The 20,000-nt window shown below is 43.5% G+C and overlaps 1 protein-coding gene across 1 annotated transcript in view; it reads right to left on the bottom strand.

Annotated features, from left to right (window-relative positions):
- Positions 1 to 20,000, bottom strand: part of duox (dual oxidase) — a 32,894-nt gene that overhangs the window by 6,904 nt on the left and 5,990 nt on the right. Inside the window, exons 7-28 of the mRNA XM_071415764.1 lie at positions 19,764 to 19,930; positions 19,371 to 19,434; positions 17,002 to 17,098; positions 16,149 to 16,239; positions 15,827 to 15,929; positions 15,292 to 15,464; positions 14,516 to 14,691; positions 14,103 to 14,221; positions 13,732 to 13,872; positions 13,227 to 13,337; positions 11,684 to 11,886; positions 11,032 to 11,217; positions 10,563 to 10,788; positions 10,204 to 10,297; positions 9,793 to 9,968; positions 9,636 to 9,708; positions 9,220 to 9,300; positions 5,688 to 5,866; positions 4,141 to 4,371; positions 1,369 to 1,468; positions 428 to 477; positions 120 to 247 (exon numbers count right to left, since the gene is read on the bottom strand). Coding sequence (XP_071271865.1) covers positions 120 to 247; positions 428 to 477; positions 1,369 to 1,468; positions 4,141 to 4,371; positions 5,688 to 5,866; positions 9,220 to 9,300; positions 9,636 to 9,708; positions 9,793 to 9,968; positions 10,204 to 10,297; positions 10,563 to 10,788; positions 11,032 to 11,217; positions 11,684 to 11,886; positions 13,227 to 13,337; positions 13,732 to 13,872; positions 14,103 to 14,221; positions 14,516 to 14,691; positions 15,292 to 15,464; positions 15,827 to 15,929; positions 16,149 to 16,239; positions 17,002 to 17,098; positions 19,371 to 19,434; positions 19,764 to 19,930 — 2,969 coding nt within the window. The remainder of the gene's footprint in view (positions 1 to 119; positions 248 to 427; positions 478 to 1,368; positions 1,469 to 4,140; positions 4,372 to 5,687; positions 5,867 to 9,219; positions 9,301 to 9,635; positions 9,709 to 9,792; positions 9,969 to 10,203; positions 10,298 to 10,562; positions 10,789 to 11,031; positions 11,218 to 11,683; positions 11,887 to 13,226; positions 13,338 to 13,731; positions 13,873 to 14,102; positions 14,222 to 14,515; positions 14,692 to 15,291; positions 15,465 to 15,826; positions 15,930 to 16,148; positions 16,240 to 17,001; positions 17,099 to 19,370; positions 19,435 to 19,763; positions 19,931 to 20,000) is intronic.

Raw genomic sequence — 20,000 nt, 5'->3', positions numbered from 1 at the left:
GATTTTTTTGTGCGTAGGAAACATTTCTGGGATCTTTTTATTTCAGCTCCTGAAACGTGGGACCAACACTTTACATGTTGCGTTTATATTTTACTTCGGTAGTGAGGTAGTGTGCTCACCAGGATGTAGATAACCACATAGAGGTAGTGTGTGAGCCAGAATCCCTGGAAGCTGATTCGTCGGAAGTAGTGTGAGGCGAAGACGTACATAAACGCAAAGATGAACAGAAGCAGGATGCCCGTCATTCCTGGAGTAACGTTAGAGAGAGAGAGACAATGTGGAATTACTGAGCTACCGGGATCTTCAGAAACTACAGCAAGTAGCTCTTTCTCTTTCAGTCACCCAGTGGGTAAAACGGGGTTGAAATGACATAATTACTGATATCATACAGTCTTGACCGTTGAGAATGGTTTGTATTCTGTCCTACCTGGAACTGTCTGAAAGAACCACCACGACCATCTCAAAGGCATCTCAGACCTGCAAACGGTCAACACATAGTAAACAGTCAACACATAGTAAACAGTCAACACATAGTAAACAGTCAACACACAGTAAACAGTCAACACACAGTAAACAGTCAACACATAGTAAACAGTCAACACATAGTAAACAGTCAACACACAGTAAACAGTCAACACATAGTAAACAGTCAACACATAGTAAACAGTCAACACACAGTAAACAGTCAACACACAGTAAACAGTCAACACATAGTAAACAGTCAACACATAGTAAACAGTCAACTCACAGTAAACAGTCAACACATAGTACACAGTCAACACATAGTAAACAGTCAACACACAGTAAACAGTCAACACATAGTAAACAGTCAACACATAGTAAACAGTCAACACATAGTAAACAGTCAACACACAGTAAACAGTCAACACATAGTAAACAGTCAACACATAGTAAACAGTCAACACACAGTAAACAGTCAACACACAGTAAATAAACAGTCAACACATAGTAAACAGTCAACGGTCAACACATAGTAAACAGTCAACACATAGTAAACAGTCAACACATAGTGTATATAGTCAACACACAGTAAACAGTCAACACATAGTAAACAGTCAACACATAGTAAACAGTCAACACATAGTAAACAGTCAACACATAGTAAACAGTCAACACATAGTAAACAGTCAACACATAGTAAACGGTCAACACATAGTAAATAGTCAACACATAGTAAATAGTCAACATATAGTAAATAGTCAACACATAGTAAACAGTCAACACATAGTCAATAGTCAACACAGTAAATCAGATACAAGAGAAGACCTTTTAAAGGTGATGTATCTCTAGATGAACATGGACAGCCACCAGGAGTATTGTATGGTGAAATAATGTTGATGTCATTACCCGTTGTTGGCTAGGACCCTGGGGAACAGACAGGCCAGGATGCTGAGGTCACTGACCGAGAACACGTAGATGTTGACCACATGACCCAGACAGTGGGTGACTGTAGGGGGGAGGAGGAAAAGGGGTTGGCAGGAACACACAACGCAAAGTGACCTGTAAACACGATGTGTGATTGTGTTACAGTACCACACGGTGATCTGTGGAACTAATATTGATAAATGTAGTACCAGTATGTAGTAGGAAATCTCTGTTACAGTGAGTACCAGTATGTAGTATGAAATCTCTGTTACAGTGAGTACCAGTATGTAGTAGGAAATCTCTGTTACAGTGAGTACCAGTATGTAGTATGAAATCTCTGTTACAGTGAGTACCAGTATGTAGTATGAAATCTCTGTTACAGTGAGTACCAGTATGTAGTAGGAAATCTCTGTTACAGTGAGTACCAGTATATAGTGTGAAATCTCTGTTACAGTGAGTACCAGTATGTAGTAGGAAATCTCTGTTACAGTGAGTACCAGTATATAGTGTGAAATCTCTGTTACAGTGAGTACCAGTATGTAGTATGAAATCTCTGTTACAGTGAGTACCAGTATATAGTGTGAACTCTCTGTTACAGTGAGTACCAGTATATAGTATGAAATCTCTGTTACAGTGAGTACCAGTATGTAGTATGAAATCTTTGTTACAGTGAGTACCAGTATGTAGTATGAAATCTCTGTTACAGTGAGTACCAGTATGTAGTATGAAATCTCTGTTACAGTGAGTACCAGTATGTAGTATGAAATCTCTGTTACAGTGAGTACCAGTATGTAGTAGGAAATCTCTGTTACAGTGAGTACCAGTATATAGTGTGAAATCTCTGTTACAGTGAGTACCAGTATGTAGTATGAAATCTCTGTTACAGTGAGTACCAGTAAATAGTGTGAACTCTCTGTTACAGTGAGTACCAGTATATAGTATGAAATCTCTGTTACAGTGAGTACCAGTATGTAGTATGAAATCTCTGTTACAGTGAGTACCAGTATATAGTATGAAATCTCTGTTACAGTGAGTACCAGTATGTAGTATAAAATCTCTGTTACAGTGAGTACCAGTATATAGTATGACATCTCTGTTACAGTGAGTACCAGTATATAGTATGAAATCTCTGTTACAGTGAGTACCAGTATGTAGTATGAAATCTCTGTTACAGTGAGTACCAGTATATAGTATGAAATCTCTGTTACAGTGAGTACCAGTATGTAGTATGAAATCTCTGTTACAGTGAGTACCAGTATATAGTATGAAATCTCTGTTACAGTGAGTACCAGTATATAGTATGAAATCTCTGTTACAGTGAGTACCAGTATATAGTATGAAATCTCTGTTACAGTGAGTACCAGTATATAGTATGAAATCTCTGTTACAGTGAGTACCAGTATATAGTATGAAATCTCTGCTACAGTGAGTACCAGTATGTAGTAGGAAATCTCTGTTACAGTGAGTACCAGTATGTAGTAGGAAATCTCTGTTACAGTGAGTACCAGTATGTAGTGTGAACTCTCTGTTACAGTGAGTACCAGTATATAGTATGAAATCTCTGTTACAGTGAGTACCAGTATATAGTATGAAATCTCTGTTACAGTGAGTACCAGTATATAGTATGAAATCTCTGTTACAGTGAGTACCAGTATATAGTATGAAATCTCTGCTACAGTGAGTACCAGTATGTAGTAGGAAATCTCTGTTACAGTGAGTACCAGTATATAGTATGAAATCTCTGTTACAGTGAGTACCAGTATGTAGTAGGAAATCTCTGTTGCAGTGAGTACCAGTATGTAATATGAAATCTCTGTTACAGTGAGTACCAGTATATAGTATGAAATCTCTGTTACAGTGAGTACCAGTGTGTAGTATGAAATCTCTGTCACAGTGAGTACCAGTATATAGTATGACATCTCTGTTACAGTGAGTACCAGTATATAGTATGACATCTCTGTTACAGTGAGTACCAGTATGTAGTATGAAATCTCTGTTACAGTGAGTACCAGTATATAGTATGAAATCTCTGTTAGAGTGAGTACCAGTATATAGTATGAAATCTCTGCTACAGTGAGTACCAGTATATAGTATGACATCTCTGTTACAGTGAGTACCAGTATGTAGTATGAAATCTCTGCTACAGTGAGTACCAGTATGTAGTATGAAATCTCTGTTACAGTGAGTACCAATATGTAGTATGAAATCTCTGTTACAGTGAGTACCAGTATGTAGTATGAAATCTCTGTTACAGTGAGTACCAGTATATAGTATGACATCTCTGTTACAGTGAGTACCAGTATGTAGTATGAAATCTCTGCTACAGTGAGTACCAGTATGTAGTATGAAATCTCTGTTACAGTGAGTACCAATATGTAGTATGAAATCTCTGTTACAGTGAGTACCAGTATGTAGTATGAAATCTCTGTTACAGTGAGTACCAGTATGTAGTATGAAATCTCTGTTACAGTGAGTACCAGTATGTAGTGTGAACTCTCTGTTACAGTGAGTACCAGTATATAGTATGAAATCTCTGTTACAGTGAGTACCAGTATGTAGTGTTATCATACTCTGAGAAGAGTGAAGTTGCATCTGAAATGGCATAGTGCACTTCTTTTGACCCGTGAGGAAGGAGTTAGGGTTAAGGTCCGTCTGACCTGTGACCTCTGACCTGTGAGTAAGATGGCGGACATGGCCATGAAGGGTTAGAGAGAGGAGTTAGGGTTAAGGTCAGTCTGACCTGTGACCTCTGACCTGTGAGTAAGATGGCGGACATGGCCATGAAGCGATGGAAGTCTATAGCGGCGTCGAAAGGGATGTATCGGTTGAGGAAGGTCTCTCGTCCCAGGGTGATGAGGTTACGGCACACCGTCAGCAACATGTAGGGGTACAGGAAGGAGATGGCCGCCGCCGAACCACGAGACACCACTATACCTACCGCCGACGTCTCCGGCACGCCCGAAGAGTCTGCCTGCAAACCATAGACTAAAAACACAGCAAGAGGTTTTGTTTTCCTGTTATTCCAGGTGCTTTTCTTCTATGGGCTGGTTTCCCAGATGCAGATTATGCCTTGTCCTTAATTAAAAAGCACTTTCAAAAAGAGATTGTCCATTGTGTATGTTTTTTAGTCCAGGACTAGGTTTAATCTGTGCCTGGGAAACCAGCCACAGACAAGCAGGCAGACAGGTTCAAGCACACCCTTTGTTTTCAGATGCCTTTGTAGGGAAATGGAGTCTGCATTGCATGAGTATTCAATTCAATTATGAATATCCAATTAAAGGTGCACTATGCTAAAAAAAACTCCTCCATTTCCTGGTTGCTAAAATTAAAATAGTTTACCTCATTTCAGTTTATATGACAAAATAAGCCAGTATACTGTAGAGAATCATTGTACCATTTTGTATTTTCAGCTGTTTGAAGCTGTTGTACAAAACCGAAATTAAAAGATGCAAAAAAACGGGAATTTATGAACGGGAAGCATAGAAATAGAGCTCATGGAACAGATATACCTTCTTAGACTTGCTTTATGTGAGAATGACAGCTCTATAACTCACATTTCTATGTGAATTTTAGTCGGGTCGCCCCAGAAAAAAAAACGTACAGCTTTAAGATAATCAGTTGTGTCAACAAAACAGTCTCTTGTGACCGTCGTCAGCTTACTGTACGCTTCCCAGGTGAAACATTTCGCACATACTGTTTATTATGACAACATTGTGTGACGTTTATGTTCGTTTTGGTGTTCGCTCACGCAAATGTATTTTTGGTTGGCAAGTCGAAGTTCGGTAGCCTTACACCCCTTAGCCGGTGATTGGTAAACAGTACCACTCCTAATAAGAGTAGGGAAAATGAAGTGTTTGTTGTCAAGCAACGAGATAATTATATTTTTCATGCATATTTCTTCACTTGAGAAATACTTCGCCAAAACATCTTAGTTAGATGTAAAATTGCGCGACTAAGACCTCCTCAGCTAAAAAAAAAACGTCAAAATGTATGTTATCTTTATTTATACAGACTATTTTGTATACAGACTTAATTTTTTTATACAGACTATTTTGAGGAATTGTTTCTGGCTATGTTGTTGCTACAGTGGCTCAAAAAGGACAAACAACACTAACATTTCTCGTTTTTTTTTTAAATTTGACCAGCCAGGCTATGTCAAATTCAATCAATCAAATGTATTTTATAAAGCCCTTTTTACACCAGCAGTTGTCCACGAAGTACCAGCTAACTACCAAAAACAGGAGAACACAGAGAGAGAGAACAAGAGAAGGAAGACAAGAACACATCACAACACAACTCACAGTAGCATCTCTCCAGAGCCACTCCGGCTGTGATGGCGTAGACGACGGTGAAACAGACGATGTGGCGACGGTAGTTCTCTATGAAACGTTTGAAGTGCTGGATCTTCTGCTGGACGGCGTTCCTGTTGGAGCGATCCTTCTTAGGCTTCACGTAGACCTTAGGACTCTGGAGGCCCGATCTGTGGAGAAGGATAGATGTAGTTAGACTGGGATTAATACGTAGACCTTAGGACTCTGGAGGCCCGATCTGTGGAGGAGGATAGAGATAGTTAGACTGGGATTAATACGTAGACCTTAGGACTCTGGAGGGCTGATCTGTGGAGGAGGATAGATGTAGTTAGACTGGGATTAATACGTAGACCTTAGGACTCTGGAGGCCCGATCTGTGGAGAAGGATAGAGGTAGTTAGACTGAGATGAATAGATTAATACGTAGACCTTAGGACTCTGGAGGCCCGATCTGGGAGGAGGATAGAGATAGTTAGACTGAGATTAATACGTAGACCTTAGGACTCTGGAGGTCCGATTCATTACCGTAGCTCCCGCCTTGGGCCAATCAGTGTCATTTTGTGAAAATGACGGATCATTATGGCAAGACGCATCATTCACCCAAGTATCGTCAAAATCGTCCCAGTGCTGTCTGAGATATGGTGTGTGATTTTGTTAGTCCCTCTCACTCAGATATTATATGAACATGGCATAAGTCATAAAACTGCAAAATGTGTAGAATTGCAGGACATTAGCTGTAAAACTGCAAAAAAAAAAAAATTATACGTTTTGTAAATAAAATGTATTTGTTGACCTTTTGTTAATAAAATACTTTTTCTTCTAACAGATCCCTCTGTACATATTCCATTTATAGTTGTGACTCATGTGAGTTAATCTGAGTTAATCTGAGTTAATGTGTAGCGGCCTAATTGTATAGTTTGTGTTTGTAGATCAACTGAGGAAGGAAGGACAGAAGGACTAAGGAGGGACAGAGGCGCTAAGGAAGGACAGAAGGACTAAGGAAGGCCAGAAGAGCTAAGGAAGGACAGAAGAGCTAAGGAAGGACAGAAGAGCTAAGGAAGTACAGAAGGACTAAGGAAGGACAGAAGGACTAAGGAAGGACAGAATCTACAATGCTTGCTCATTTTTTTTCTCTCCAAATAGAGAGAATATTCCCCCCACACAGTAAATACTAAGTACTCTACTACATGGTAAAACCATCATAATCCCTATATTTGAAAAGCTCAAAACTCAAGTGGTGTGTTATCCGTTAACGGAGGTAAATAGAGGCAGGTTGCATCACTGGGTGGCCAACTCTAGATACCAGACATACGGTCATCCACAAAAGCAACCAAAGTCTCTTACACAACCTGAGGTAACCATGGTAAACCCCAAAATTACTGCTATCACTCACACTTCCCTGGAGTATAACTCTTCTTTTAACCTTTATTTGACCAGTTTTAGACTCATTGTTAATCTTAATATCTTTTATAAGAAAATACCTGGACAAAACAGCAGCAGACATAGTGTCAGACATTTACAATATAAAACACTTACAGTTTAAAGCACCGGTTTACACATTGAACAGGCACATTGGTTTTGGGAGTAGTGTTTCAACTAGGGGTCTATAAACACTGACAGCCCCCCCCCTGAATCATTTTCCACCATAGTTTTTAACCGTAGCTTTAAAATCATAGAAGGAGACGAGCTCCTGTAGTTTCATGTACTTTTGTAGCTCGTTCCAAGTAGTGGGGGCAGAGTCCTGGAATGCAGTTTTTAGTTTTTTTTACCCAGCTCTGTACGGACCTTAGGCACCATCAAGAAGATACAGTCACGTGAGTGAAGGAGATAACTGTCATTAAGTCAACTGAAAATGTAGGTACTACAGTAAAAAAAATATTGATTTAATCTCCGAAGAGCTAAGGAAGGACAGAAGAGCTAAGGAAGGACAGAAGAGCTAAGGAAGAACAGACAAGCTAAGGAAGGACAGAAGAGCTAAGGAAGTACAGAAAAGCTAAGGAAGGACAGAAGAGCTAAGGAAGGACAGAAGAGTTAAGGAAGGACAGAAGAGCTAAGGAAGGACAGAAGAGCTAAGGAAGGACAGAAGAGCTAAGGAAGGACAGAAGAGCTAAGGAAGGACAGAAGAGCTAAGGAAGGACAGAAGAGCTAAGGAAGGCCAGAAGAGCTAAGGAAGGACAGAAGAGTTAAGGAAGGACAGAAGAGCTAAGGAAGGACAGAAGAGCTAAGGAAGAACAGAAGAGCTAAGGAAGGACAGAAGAGCGAAGGAAGGACAGAAGAGCTAAGGAAGGACAGAAGAGCTAAGGAAGGACAGAAGAGTTAAGGAAGGACAGAAGAGTTAAGGAAGGACAGAAGAGCTAAGGAAGGACAGAAGAGCTAAGGAAGGACAGAAGAGCTAAGGAAGGACAGAAGAGCTAAGGAAGGACAGAAGAGCTAAGGAAGGACAGAAGAGCTAAGGAAGGACAGAAGAGCTAAGGAAGGACATAAGAGTTAAGGAAGGACAGAAGAGCTAAGGAAGGACAGAAGAGCTAAGGAAGGACAGAAGAGCTAAGGAAGGACAGAAGAGCTAAGGAAGGACAGAAGAGTTAAGGAAGGGCAGAAGAGCTAATGAAGGCCCGCCCACTCTCATAAAGAGGGTACGAGTTTGTAACAAACCTCAGCGCACCATGGCACAGTGTCCACAGCAGACGTATTCAGCATACGTAATCAGCATACATAATTAGCATATTAGCACGCCATGGGGGGGGGGGGGGGGGCATACATATAGATGATATCACCATAATGACTTTCCTAGTTAAATAAAGGTTAAATAAAAATAAAAATAATAAATAATCATTACTATGTAGAGAATAGGGTGTCATTTAGCACATATCAATCACCACTATTGGTGTTGACCAGCGATGACTTTATTATTCAGACACAAGAAGTCGTGAGGAAATCTTCCCCTTGAAACACATGTCCCAAGAAGTCTGACATCACTATGATGTCATTTAAAACCCAGCTTTGACCCACTGAGGTTGGACGTGATGTCACACCTTCTGCACCACAGAACAGAGACGTTAAGATACACCACGACCACTAACGGCACGGACACTATAGCATGTTGTCAGACTAGTGAAATGAACTCTTGTCTGTTACCCGACCGTGAGGATGTCAGAGGACGGCGTCGAGAGGGTAGAAGTGGTGTCCTTGTGTTTTCTGTTGTATTGTATATGTACACGTTACATTGTTCCTGTAATGAACTCTTGCCAGGTCATCTTCACAAAATAGGTTTTTGAAAATCGTACATTTTAACCTCAAAGCCGCTAAAAATACAAAATCATTCAAAATCCAGACGTAAAATATTTACACAAAAAGCAACCTAATATCACGCAGTCAACTCTAGTCATTTAGTAAGTTCCCCATTCTGCTGTTCTCATTTTTAAACATCGCACAGTGTTCAACACAATGCTCTTATGTCCCACAATTCCCACAAGAATCACACAAACACAGAGATGAACGGATGCACGCTCTGTCCTCTAAGTTACCTTTTCCCTTGTCGTCTACGAAGCTCTTGTCCGTCTTTCCCCAGGCTGCTGGAGACCTGTGTGTCCCCTTCTAAGGACGAGCTAAGGATGAGAGAACACGACCATTTTAAACAACGACCACTAGACTACCAGCTCAGTATTTATGTACTGACGGTCATCAAGGAGTGGAGTAATTCAGTCACAAAATATAATAACAGGTTACTTGGAAAAAGCAATCATCCTGTCATCAAAAAATCATTAGCGTGTCCACGACCCTGATAAGAGCCTGACAATCAACATGTTGGTCAAACGGTATCTTACCTGTAATATCTCCCTGGTGTTATTATCTTACCTGTTCCTCTCTGGGGTAATATCTCCCTGGTGTTATCTTACCTGTTCCTCTCTGGGGTAATATCTCCCTGGTGTTATTATCTTACATTTTCCTCTCTGGTGTGATGAAAGATACACGTTGGTTTCGACTCAGTCTGTTTCCTCCCTCCTTTTCCATCCCTAGATAAACAGAGGAGTATGGGTAAGTGCTGAGGCAAGGACAGAGGAGTATGGGTAAGTGCTGAGGAATTATTGTATAGTCACCTTTAATGTTGAGCTGGGCAAATTTCAGCTCCTTCTCGTGGTCCCGGAGCAAGAAGTGGAAGTCCTCCCAAGTGATCTGTTCCTTGTCGTTGAAGCCCGCGGCCTGTAGCATGGCTTGGATAGCCTCCTCAGCCTGGCCCTTAGACAGAAGGCTGCTGGAGATCTCAATGAATGACCTGCAGAACAGAGCCCAAGTACGGCCAGAGTTAGGAACCCATTGTAACGGCGCTTATCTTTTCATGTTGGATTGTGTGTACAGCTGGATCTACAAAACAAACGGCCTGGGATGTGGACACATACTGTACATCTACAGAGGACCACTACTGAGTGGTGTAATGTCCCTTCAAGCCAGGCTTTTTTTTAGGATGATCCAATAGGCTGAAATGATGACGAAATGACCACAGTGCTTACCGAAGTAGTCTGGAATAATCCTCTTTTGATAAGAAACCGTCTCCGTCAACGTCGTGCATTGAGAACATCAGTTTGGATTTTTCCTCTGGTGAACCTACGACAAATACAAATTCAAATACGTATGCATGTATTCACATATTCACGTATTCACATATTCTCGTATTCATGTAGTCACATATTCATGCATTCACGTATTAATGTGTTCACATATTCATGTATTCACGTATTCACATATTCATGTATTAGCGTATTCGTGTATTCAAGTATTCACAAATTAGTGTATTCATGTATTCACATATTCATGTATTCGTGTATTAATTCATATTCAAATGCTGTGAATATGCGTCCACATCCTATACCTTTCATGAAAATGACGATGACGTCGAGGAACTCCTGGAAGGAGAGGTATCCGTTTCCGTCCTTGTCGGCCAGCGTGAACATGGAGTCGACAAAGAGCGAGTCCGGTTTGAGTCCCAGAGCGTCGGCAAACTCAGTTCCCGTCAGCTCAGTCTGCAGGGCTTCCCGGGTCTTCCTACAGGACGCACCACTCAGGTCTCTGACACCAGCCTTCTCTATCTCCAGGACCTATAGGGTGGGGAGAGGAGGTCGGGTTGACCCGTTGAGCCAATACGTATGTTTAGCGTGGTGTCATTGGGATTGTTAATGGTGGTCACATTGAATGGCTCAGTGGGATAGAGAACGGCGTTAACAATGCTATGTGTTCAGAAGGTATGTGTCTGTGTCCGTCCGTACTGCGCACCACGGTTGTGGACAGTTCTGTAAGTGGCATTGGATAAAAGCGTCTCATAAATCACCATATTACAGTACCTTGGCAAAGGCACTCCTGATGAAGGACTCAACTATCTGAGTCCTCTGGTCTCTGGTCACTGCCTCTCTCAGTAGCTCCTTCTCTGTCATGTCCCTCACCGCCAGCTCCTGTCCACTGACTGTCACCTCAGAGCGAAGGTACCGGACAAACTCTCCACGCTGGCCCTCGTCCTCAAAGTACAGCACCTGGAGACAGACCACAACAGAGTTGAAGCACACACACACACACACTCTCTCTCTCTCTCTCTCCCTCCCTCTCCCTCTCACTCCCTCTCCCTCCATCTCTCTCTCTCTCTTCCTCCCTCTCCCTCTCTCTCTTTCTCTCCCTCTCTCCCTCTCTCTTTCCATCCCAACAGAGTTGAAGCACACACACACACACACTCTCTCTCTCTCTCTCTCTCTCCCTCCCTCCCTCCCTCTCTCTCTCTCTCTCTCTCTCTCTCTCTCTCTCTCTCTCTCTCTCTCTCTCTCTCTCTCTCTCTCTCTCTCTCTCTCTCTCTCTCTCTCTCTCTCTCTCTCTCTCTCTCTCTCTCTCTCTCTCTCTCTCTCTCTCTCTCTCTCTCTCTCTCTCTCTCTCTCTCTCTCTCTCTCTCTCTCTCTCTCTCCCAACCCATGCTCTTTCTTATTTGTCCCTCCCCTGTTAATCCCTCACCAGGTCATACTCTTTGGGTACTTTCATCAGCAGAGCCCTGCGGTAATAGTCACTGGACAGCAGGACGTCCAGGTGGGTCTGGGAACCAAGGCCGAGTGACCGTTGAGCGGGTCCAGACTGGTCAAACACCTGCAGTCTCCTCTTATCATCCACCAACAGATTGACTGGACGTAGGGGCTTCTTAGGCCCCTGCCACTCACAGGCTGGAGAGAGGAGAGGAGAGATTCAGAGAAGAGATGTAGAAGAGAGACAGAGAGGGGAGACGAACCACAGGAGAGAAGGAGAGGAGAAATGGAGAGGAGAGAATGAGAGGAGAGACGAACCACAGGAGAGAAGGACAGGAGAAATGGAGAGGAGAGAATGAGAGGAGAGACGGAACGGAGAGATGGAGAGGAGAGACGGAAAGGAGAGATGGAGAGGAGAGAATGAGAGGAGAGACGGAACGGAGAGATGGAGAGATGGAGAGGAGAGACGGAAAGATGGAGAGGAGAGACGGAGAGGAGAGATGGAGAGGAGAGATGGATAGGAGAGACGGCGAGGAGAGACAGAAAGGAGAGATGGAGAGGAGAGACGGAGAGGAGAGACAGAGAGGAGATAATAAGATAGGAGATAACCTGACACACAGTACCTAACCTGACACACAGTACCTGACACACAGTACCTGACCTGACACACAGTACCTGACCTGACACACAGTACCTGACACACAGTACCTGACCTGACACACAGTACCTGACATGACACACAGTACCTGACACACAGTACCTGACACACAGTACCTGACACACAGTACCTGACCTGACACACAGTACCTGACCTGACACACAGTACCTGACACACAGTACCTGACCTGACACACAGTACCTGACACACAGTACCTAACCTGACACACAGTACCTGACACACAGTACCTGACCTGACACACAGTACCTGACACACAGTACCTGACACACAGTACCTGACACACAGTACCTAACCTGACACACAGTACCTGACACACAGTACCTGACACACAGTACCTGACCTGACACACAGTACCTAACCTGACACACAGTACCTGACACACAGTACCTGACACACAGTACCTGACACACAGTACCTGACCTGACACACAGTACCTGACCTGACACACAGTACCTGACACACAGTACCTGACCTGACACACAGTACCTGACACACAGTACCTGACCTGACACACAGTACCTAACCTGACACACAGTACCTGACACACAGTACCTGACACACAGTACCTGACACACAGTACCTGACCTGACACACAGTACCTGACCTGACACACAGTACCTGACACACAGTACCTGACCTGACACACAGTACCTGACACACAGTACCTGACCTGACACACAGTACCTGACACACAGTACCACACAAACACGATCACCTGTGATCACCCTGATATGCAGCACACACCTGTGATCACCTTGATATGCAGCACACACCTGTGATCACCCTGATATGTAGCACACACCTGTGATCACCTTGATATGCAGCACACACCTGTGATCACCTGATATGCAGCACACACCTGTGATTCCAGCAGCGGGTTCCTTTGTTGTGTCGTGAGCTCCTGCCTTCTGGAACTTCTTAAACTTGGACTTTCTGAAGTAGGCCACCACAAGAGCCATGAGGAGGCTCACTGGGAGGGGAACGACGTGGTCAACAGAGAATCATTAACACTTATAATAAGGCTCATAACATGTTATGTCTCTCTAAGGAGGCTCACTGGGATGGGAACAACGTGGTCAACAGAGAATCATTAACACTTATAATAAGGCTCATAACATGTTATGTCTCTCTAAGTAGGCTCACTGGGATGGGAACAACGTCATCAAAATGATTGTGTGTCAAAATCTGCTATTTTAAAATGTTTTACTTGCTATTGTTTTCCCCTGTCGAAAATTGTGATATTTGGTTGGTTTTACCTACTTTAATTAAATGAACTGATCGTAAGTCACTCTGGATAAGACTATCAAAATAACCTCATGTAAAATGTGCATGTGGATTCTGATTGGTTAACATCGGATACCGACCAACTGGAAAGAGGAACAGGCAGATGACTAGGATGCCGAAGCCGGCTTTACTCCCGGCGTCAAAGTAGTTGAGCTTGGTGGCGTTGGTGCAGGGGTGGAGCTCAGAGGTCGTGACCTGAGAGGGCTGGGGACAAGGGTCACCTGGGACAGACAGACAGACAGACAGACAGACAGACAGACAGACAGACAGACAGACAGACAGACAGACAGACAGACAGACAGACAGACAGACAGACAGACAGACAGACAGACAGATTTGTTACTGTACCAGCAGCAACTACAGTCAACATTTTGGAGCTACAGGGAACACTATGGTACATTGCTTATTTGTATTGGCAATAATATAAATACAGAGAGGATATGATCTTTACCATCCTTCCAGAAGAAGACTCTTCTCTGCATGTCCCCAGCCTCCGCGCTGGTGACCGCTGTAATGACGTCATGAAAGGTTGTGTTCTGAATGACCTGCATCTCTTCAGCTGTGAACAGACTTGAGCAACAACCAGAAGGAGTTGTCAGATCGACTGGAAATGGTATGCTAATGTCACCCAAAACAGTGACGCAAAAAAGCTGATCATAACAGACATTCGTCGTGTGTCTCCTCAGGTCAACGTCTAGTTCAACACCCCAGGCTATCGTTTACTTCATTCGTAGGCTTACGTTCTCACAGGTATCCATCCAAGCTTTCGAGCGAACGTGAGAATGACGGAAATCGAGGTTTCAACTAACGCTGACAGTTTCATCCGATTACCGTATGAGGTTAATATCTGACGTTGTTTCCTACCCGTTCTGTCTGTTCTCGAACCAGAAGCGGTCCCCGTTCCTGATGCGGTTGAACTGGTCCAGTATGATAGAGGAGAAGACCTGACCAGGACCGTCCACAGACTCTAGGAGACCTCCGGGAAACAGCTCCAGTTTAGAAATGTCCCCGTGGTACAGGTCTGCAAGGTCCCTGAATAGCTATAGATCCAGTAAGGAGACAGAATACAGAGGGTAGGTTCTTCATCTGGTTCTGTTTTCTGCCCCTTGATCCTAATTCTGTCCATGTGTTAGTTTGATCCCCTCCCTGTGGCTCTGGCTGATCCCTGTGGCTCTGGCTGATCTCAGACCAGTGGTTTGATCCCCTCCCTGTGGCTCTGGCTGATCCCTGTGGCTGTGGCTGATCTCAGACCAGTGGTTTAATCCCCTCCCTGTGGCTCTGGCTGATCCCTGTGGCTCTGGCTGATCTCAGACCAGTGGTTTGATCCCCTCCCTGTGGCTGTGGCTGATCTCAGACCAGTGGTTTGATCCCCTCCCTGTGGCTCTGGCTGATCTCAGACCAGTAGTTTAATCCCCTCCCTGTGGCTCTGGCTGATCCCTGTGGCTCTGGCTGATCTCAGACCAGTGGTTTGAGCCCCTGTGAGTCATGAGTAGGTTAACCAACCACATACACTACCACGATCATTGGCAAATAAAACCTCCTTCTAATCAACAGCACATTCTGTATGGATTTACGTAAACACGTTAAATAACCCATACAGAAAACCTTCATGAGCATTGCATAATAAGTTCTGATAGTACCTGTGGGTTGGTGGTGTTGAGCTGAGGGTTCACGTCTCCCCACCTCTCTACAGGGGCCAGGCCAAGGCCCTCTCTGACCTGGTTGTAGCTGGGCAGACCAAAGTCTCGGCCTCTCTGCACCGTCAGAGCCACCAGGTCCGACCGCGAGAACCGCAGAGGACCGTACATGTAATCTAGTGGGGAGAAGGCCCCACCAATATACATCAATATTTGTTACTTTTATTTCTTCTTTTTTGTTGTTGTTTGTTTTGGTATTTTATTTCTTAAAACGGCATTGTTGGTTGGGGGGCTTCGTAAGTAAGCATTTCACTGTAAGGTCTACTACACCTGTTGTATTCGGTCGCATGTGACAAATAACAATTTGATTTGATTTGCTTGACTCAACTGTAACAGCTGTAGCTATGACAACTGAAACTTCACATGTCTTCTTCATGCGTTCTGTACAGAGATAACTTCCTCTCCACGTCTCCACGATGTAAAGCCACGTGTACTGGGCATTAAAAAATACCATTTAAAAGTGAAAGTAATGGTAAACCTCTTAAGTCTTCCACGATGATGTTGTCCTCTCTCTCTGCGATCTGCGAGGTCATGCCCATAATCAGACGGTCTATATCCTGTCCTGACTTCAGGTTGGGGTTCTAGAACAGACAACTTGTCTCAACACAGGTACATATAGACGACCTATAAAGTAGGTAGTAGATACCGCCTGGTCCCCAGATCAGTGGTGTATCAAATTCAGAATGACCGTATGAGTCGGACAGACAACTAACACATATCTGGGACCAGGCTACAATTTAAAATTAAAAATGTTTTGACAGAGATGTGTGTTTCTTACATATTTGGATCTATAGTTTTACCTGACGGTTCCAGAAGCTGTTACACATTCGCATGGCTGGTGACGTGCTCCCATCGATGTTGACAACCTTTTGAAAGTGGCACGTTCTGTTTCTGTAGCCAAGACAAGGAAGTAGGAAAATGTCCCGGTGACACAAATGACATTTGAGCAGCTGTTAAAATATGACTGTTGACACAAACGCAGCGTTAAAGGGGGGACCGTGTGTCTTAGAACAAAAACAACACCACAAACTCAAGAGAACGTTGTAGCCTAGAGATATTAACTCTGCTAGAAATATTGGAGTTTTTTTATTTATTTTAACCTTTATTTTAACTGGGGAAGTCAGTTAAGAAACAAATTCTTATTTACAATTTTTTAATTTTTTTATTTTACCGTTATTTTACCAGGTAAGTTGACTGAGAACACGTTCTCATTTGCAGCAACGACCTGGGGAATAGTTACAGGGGAGAGGAGGGGGATGAATGAGCCAATAGTAAACTTCAGTAGTAGTAAAGTAGTAAATAGTAAACAATGACGGCCTAGCGGGGAACAGTGGGGTTAACTGCCTTGTTCAGGGGGCAGAACGACAGATTTTTACCTTGTCAGCTCGGGGATTCGATGGAGCAACCTTTCAGTTACTAGTCCAACAATCTAACCACTAGGCTACCTGCCGCCCCAAAGTGTTTTATAGGCTGGTGTAACCAGCATGATCACCTGACATCTCTCACCTTTCTGTTTCCCTGATATCTGAAGTTAAACTGAAAGGTGAACGCAGCTGTCAGGCTGGTTCTACCAGGCTAGTAGATTCTGAATCTGTCGGAGGAGGAGGAGCGTATTCTATTCTCCAGCCCGGCCCGGAAGCTAGGCCACAGTACCTCATGAAGACACCAGGGGGAGCCATCGTAGAGGCAAAACGTATGGCGGCTGCCTGAAACTCAGGCGAGATCCCTGGATCCACAAACTTCTGGTAGCCTGCAGGAGACAAGACAGACAATGACACCAGCGTATAATACTGTAAACCTACTATAGTACAGAAGAGAGGACGTATAGAAAATATTTGTCCTAGGTAAAGGTATGCCCACAGGTAAATGAAGTATTGTCTAACGTTGTGAAATAACACAGGGGAAGGAAGTATTGTCTAACGTTGTGAAATAACACAGGGGAAAGGAAGGATTGTCTAACGTTGTGAAATAACACAGGGGAAAGGAAGTATTGTCTAACATTGTGAAATAACACAGGGGAAGGTAAGGATTGTCTAACATTGTGAAATAACACAGGGGAAAGGAAGGATTGTCGAACGTTGTGAAATAACACAGGGGAAAGGAAGGATTGTCTAACGTTGTGAAATAACACAGGGGAAAGGAAGTATTGTCTAACGTTGTGAAATAACACAGGGGAAAGGAAGGATTGTCTAACATTGTGAAATAACACAGGGGAAAGGAAGTATTGTCTAACATTGTGAAATAACACAAGGGAAAGGAAGTATTGTCTAACATTGTGAAATAACACAGGGGAAAGGAAGTATTGTCTAACATTGTGAAATAACACAGGGGAAAGGAAGGATTGTCTAACATTGTGAAATAACACAGGGGAAAGGAAGTATTGTCTAACGTTGTGAAATAACACAGGGGAAAGTAAGTATTGTCTAACGTTGTGAAATAACACAAGGGAGAGGAAGGATTGTCTAACGTGAAATAACACAGGGGAAAGGAAGTATTGTCTAACATTGTGAAATAACACAGGGGAAAGGAAGTATTGTCTAACATTGTGAAATAACACAGGGGAAAGGAAGTATTGTCTAACGTTGTGAAATAACACAGGGGAAAGGAAGGATTGTCTAACGTTGTGAAATAACACAGGGGAAAGGAAGTATTGTCTAACATTGTGAAATAACACAGGGGAAAGGAAGTATTGTCTAACGTTGTGAAATAACACAGGGGAAAGGAAGTATTGTCTAACATTGTGAAATAACACAGGGGAAAGGAAGTATTGTCTAACATTGTGAAATAACACAGGGGAAAGGAAGTATTGTCTAACGTTGTGAAATAACACAAGGGAAAGGAAGTATTGTCTAACGTTGTGAAATAACACAAGGGAAAGGAAGTATTGTCTAACGTTGTGAAATAACACAAGGGAAAGGAAGGATTGTCTAACGTTGTGAAATAACACAGGGGAAAGGAAGTATTGTCTTACGTTGTGAAATAACACAAGGGAAAGGAAGTATTGTCTAACGTTGTGAAATAACACAAGGGAAAGGAAGGATTGTCTAACGTTGTGAAATAACACAGGGGAAAGGAAGTATTGTCTAACGTTGTGAAATAACACAGGGGAAAGGAAGTATTGTCTAACGTTGTGAAATAACACAAGGGAAAGGAAGTATTGTCCAACGTTGTGAAATAACACAGGGGAAAGGAAGTATTGTCTAACGTTGTGAAATAACACAGGGGAAAGGAACACCTCTAACCTCCAAATGATTTATTAAGAGAAAACAAAGGAACATCATGTGACTGTCTTCTTCTGGTCGCTGACCTCTGACCTTATTATTCTGGCTGACTGTGGAGCACCTGGCCGTGTGTCTGTGTGTGTGTGTGTGTGTGTGTGTGTGTGTGTGTGTGTGTGTGTGTGTGTGTGTGTGTGTGTGTGTGTGTGTGTGTGTGTGTGTGTGTGTGTGTGTGTGTGTGTGTGTGTGTGTGTGTGTGTGTGTGTGTGTGTGTGTGTGTGTGTGTGTGTGTGTGTGTGTGTGTGTGTGTGTGTGTGTGTGTGTGTGTGTGTGTGTGTGTGTGTGTGTGTGTGTGTTTCTCTGATGACGCAGAGAACATCTCACCTAACCACTGATTACCAGCGCATGACCTTGCTTCAGTCGTTCCTCTTCCCTCCCCTCTCATCCATGCATTCCCCTCTCTCTGTTCCTCTCTCTCTCTCCCTCTCTCCATCTCTCTGTCCCACACACTCTCTCTCTCCCTCTCTCTGTCCCACACACTCTCTCTCTCCCTCTCTCTGTTCCACTCTCTCTTTCCTCTCTCTGTCCCCCCTCTCTCTCTCTCCCTCTCTCTGTTTCCTCCCTCTCTCTCTCCATCTCTCTGTTTACCCTCTCTCTCTCTCTCTCTCTCTCTCTCTCTCTCTCTCTCTCTCTCTCTCTCTCTCTCTCTCTCTCTCTCTCTCTCTCTCTCTCTCTCTCTTCCTCTCTGTTTCCCCCCCTCTCTCTCTGCCCCCCCCTCTCTCTCCCTCCCTCTTTCTTACTTACCTAGGTATGGAGACATTGTCTTTTCCGCCAGGAATCCAGGCAGCCATTCATAGAATGCAATATTCTGTAAAATGACAAAAAACGAAATCAAGTCTATTTAACTCCTGAGTTACTTCTCTGTCAATTTACTACCATACACTTTCATTGCTTGTCAAAACAGAGGATAATAACCTTGGTAGTTGCTGGTTACCCGGGGAGGGGGGGGTGGGGGGGGGGGGGGTGAGAGGTGACGCAGACACCTAACTCTCAACTAATCCCATTTCATCCAAAAACCCACAACCACCTGGTATTGATGTAACTAACGACTCCCTTTTCTGGTCATGTGACTTGCTGTATTACAGTATAAAATGACCACAACGTGTTGGTCGGATTACAGCAGACTTTTCCTAGTACCTGGAAAGTGGCGACCACGGTTTTCCTGGCGCTTTGAAACAGGTCTTCGTCAGACCACGACGAGTGTTTCTCACGTAGCCGGGAGGCGATGTAATTGTGGTAGCGAAACCACACGATCCCCTCGGCCATGGTGAACACATTCTCGTTGCCCCAGGCGTTACCCAACTCTGTGGAGAAGAACAAAGAGACTGAAGGGTTCTCTGACTGCGCGTTTGTCTGTGGAACTGCAGTATATTG

This window comes from Salvelinus alpinus, chromosome 9 (assembly GCF_045679555.1).
Source record: "Salvelinus alpinus chromosome 9, SLU_Salpinus.1, whole genome shotgun sequence".
NCBI lineage: Eukaryota > Metazoa > Chordata > Actinopteri > Salmoniformes > Salmonidae > Salvelinus > Salvelinus alpinus.
Note: the sequence above shows the minus strand (reverse complement) of the source record. Positions and strands in the feature narration are given on the sequence as shown.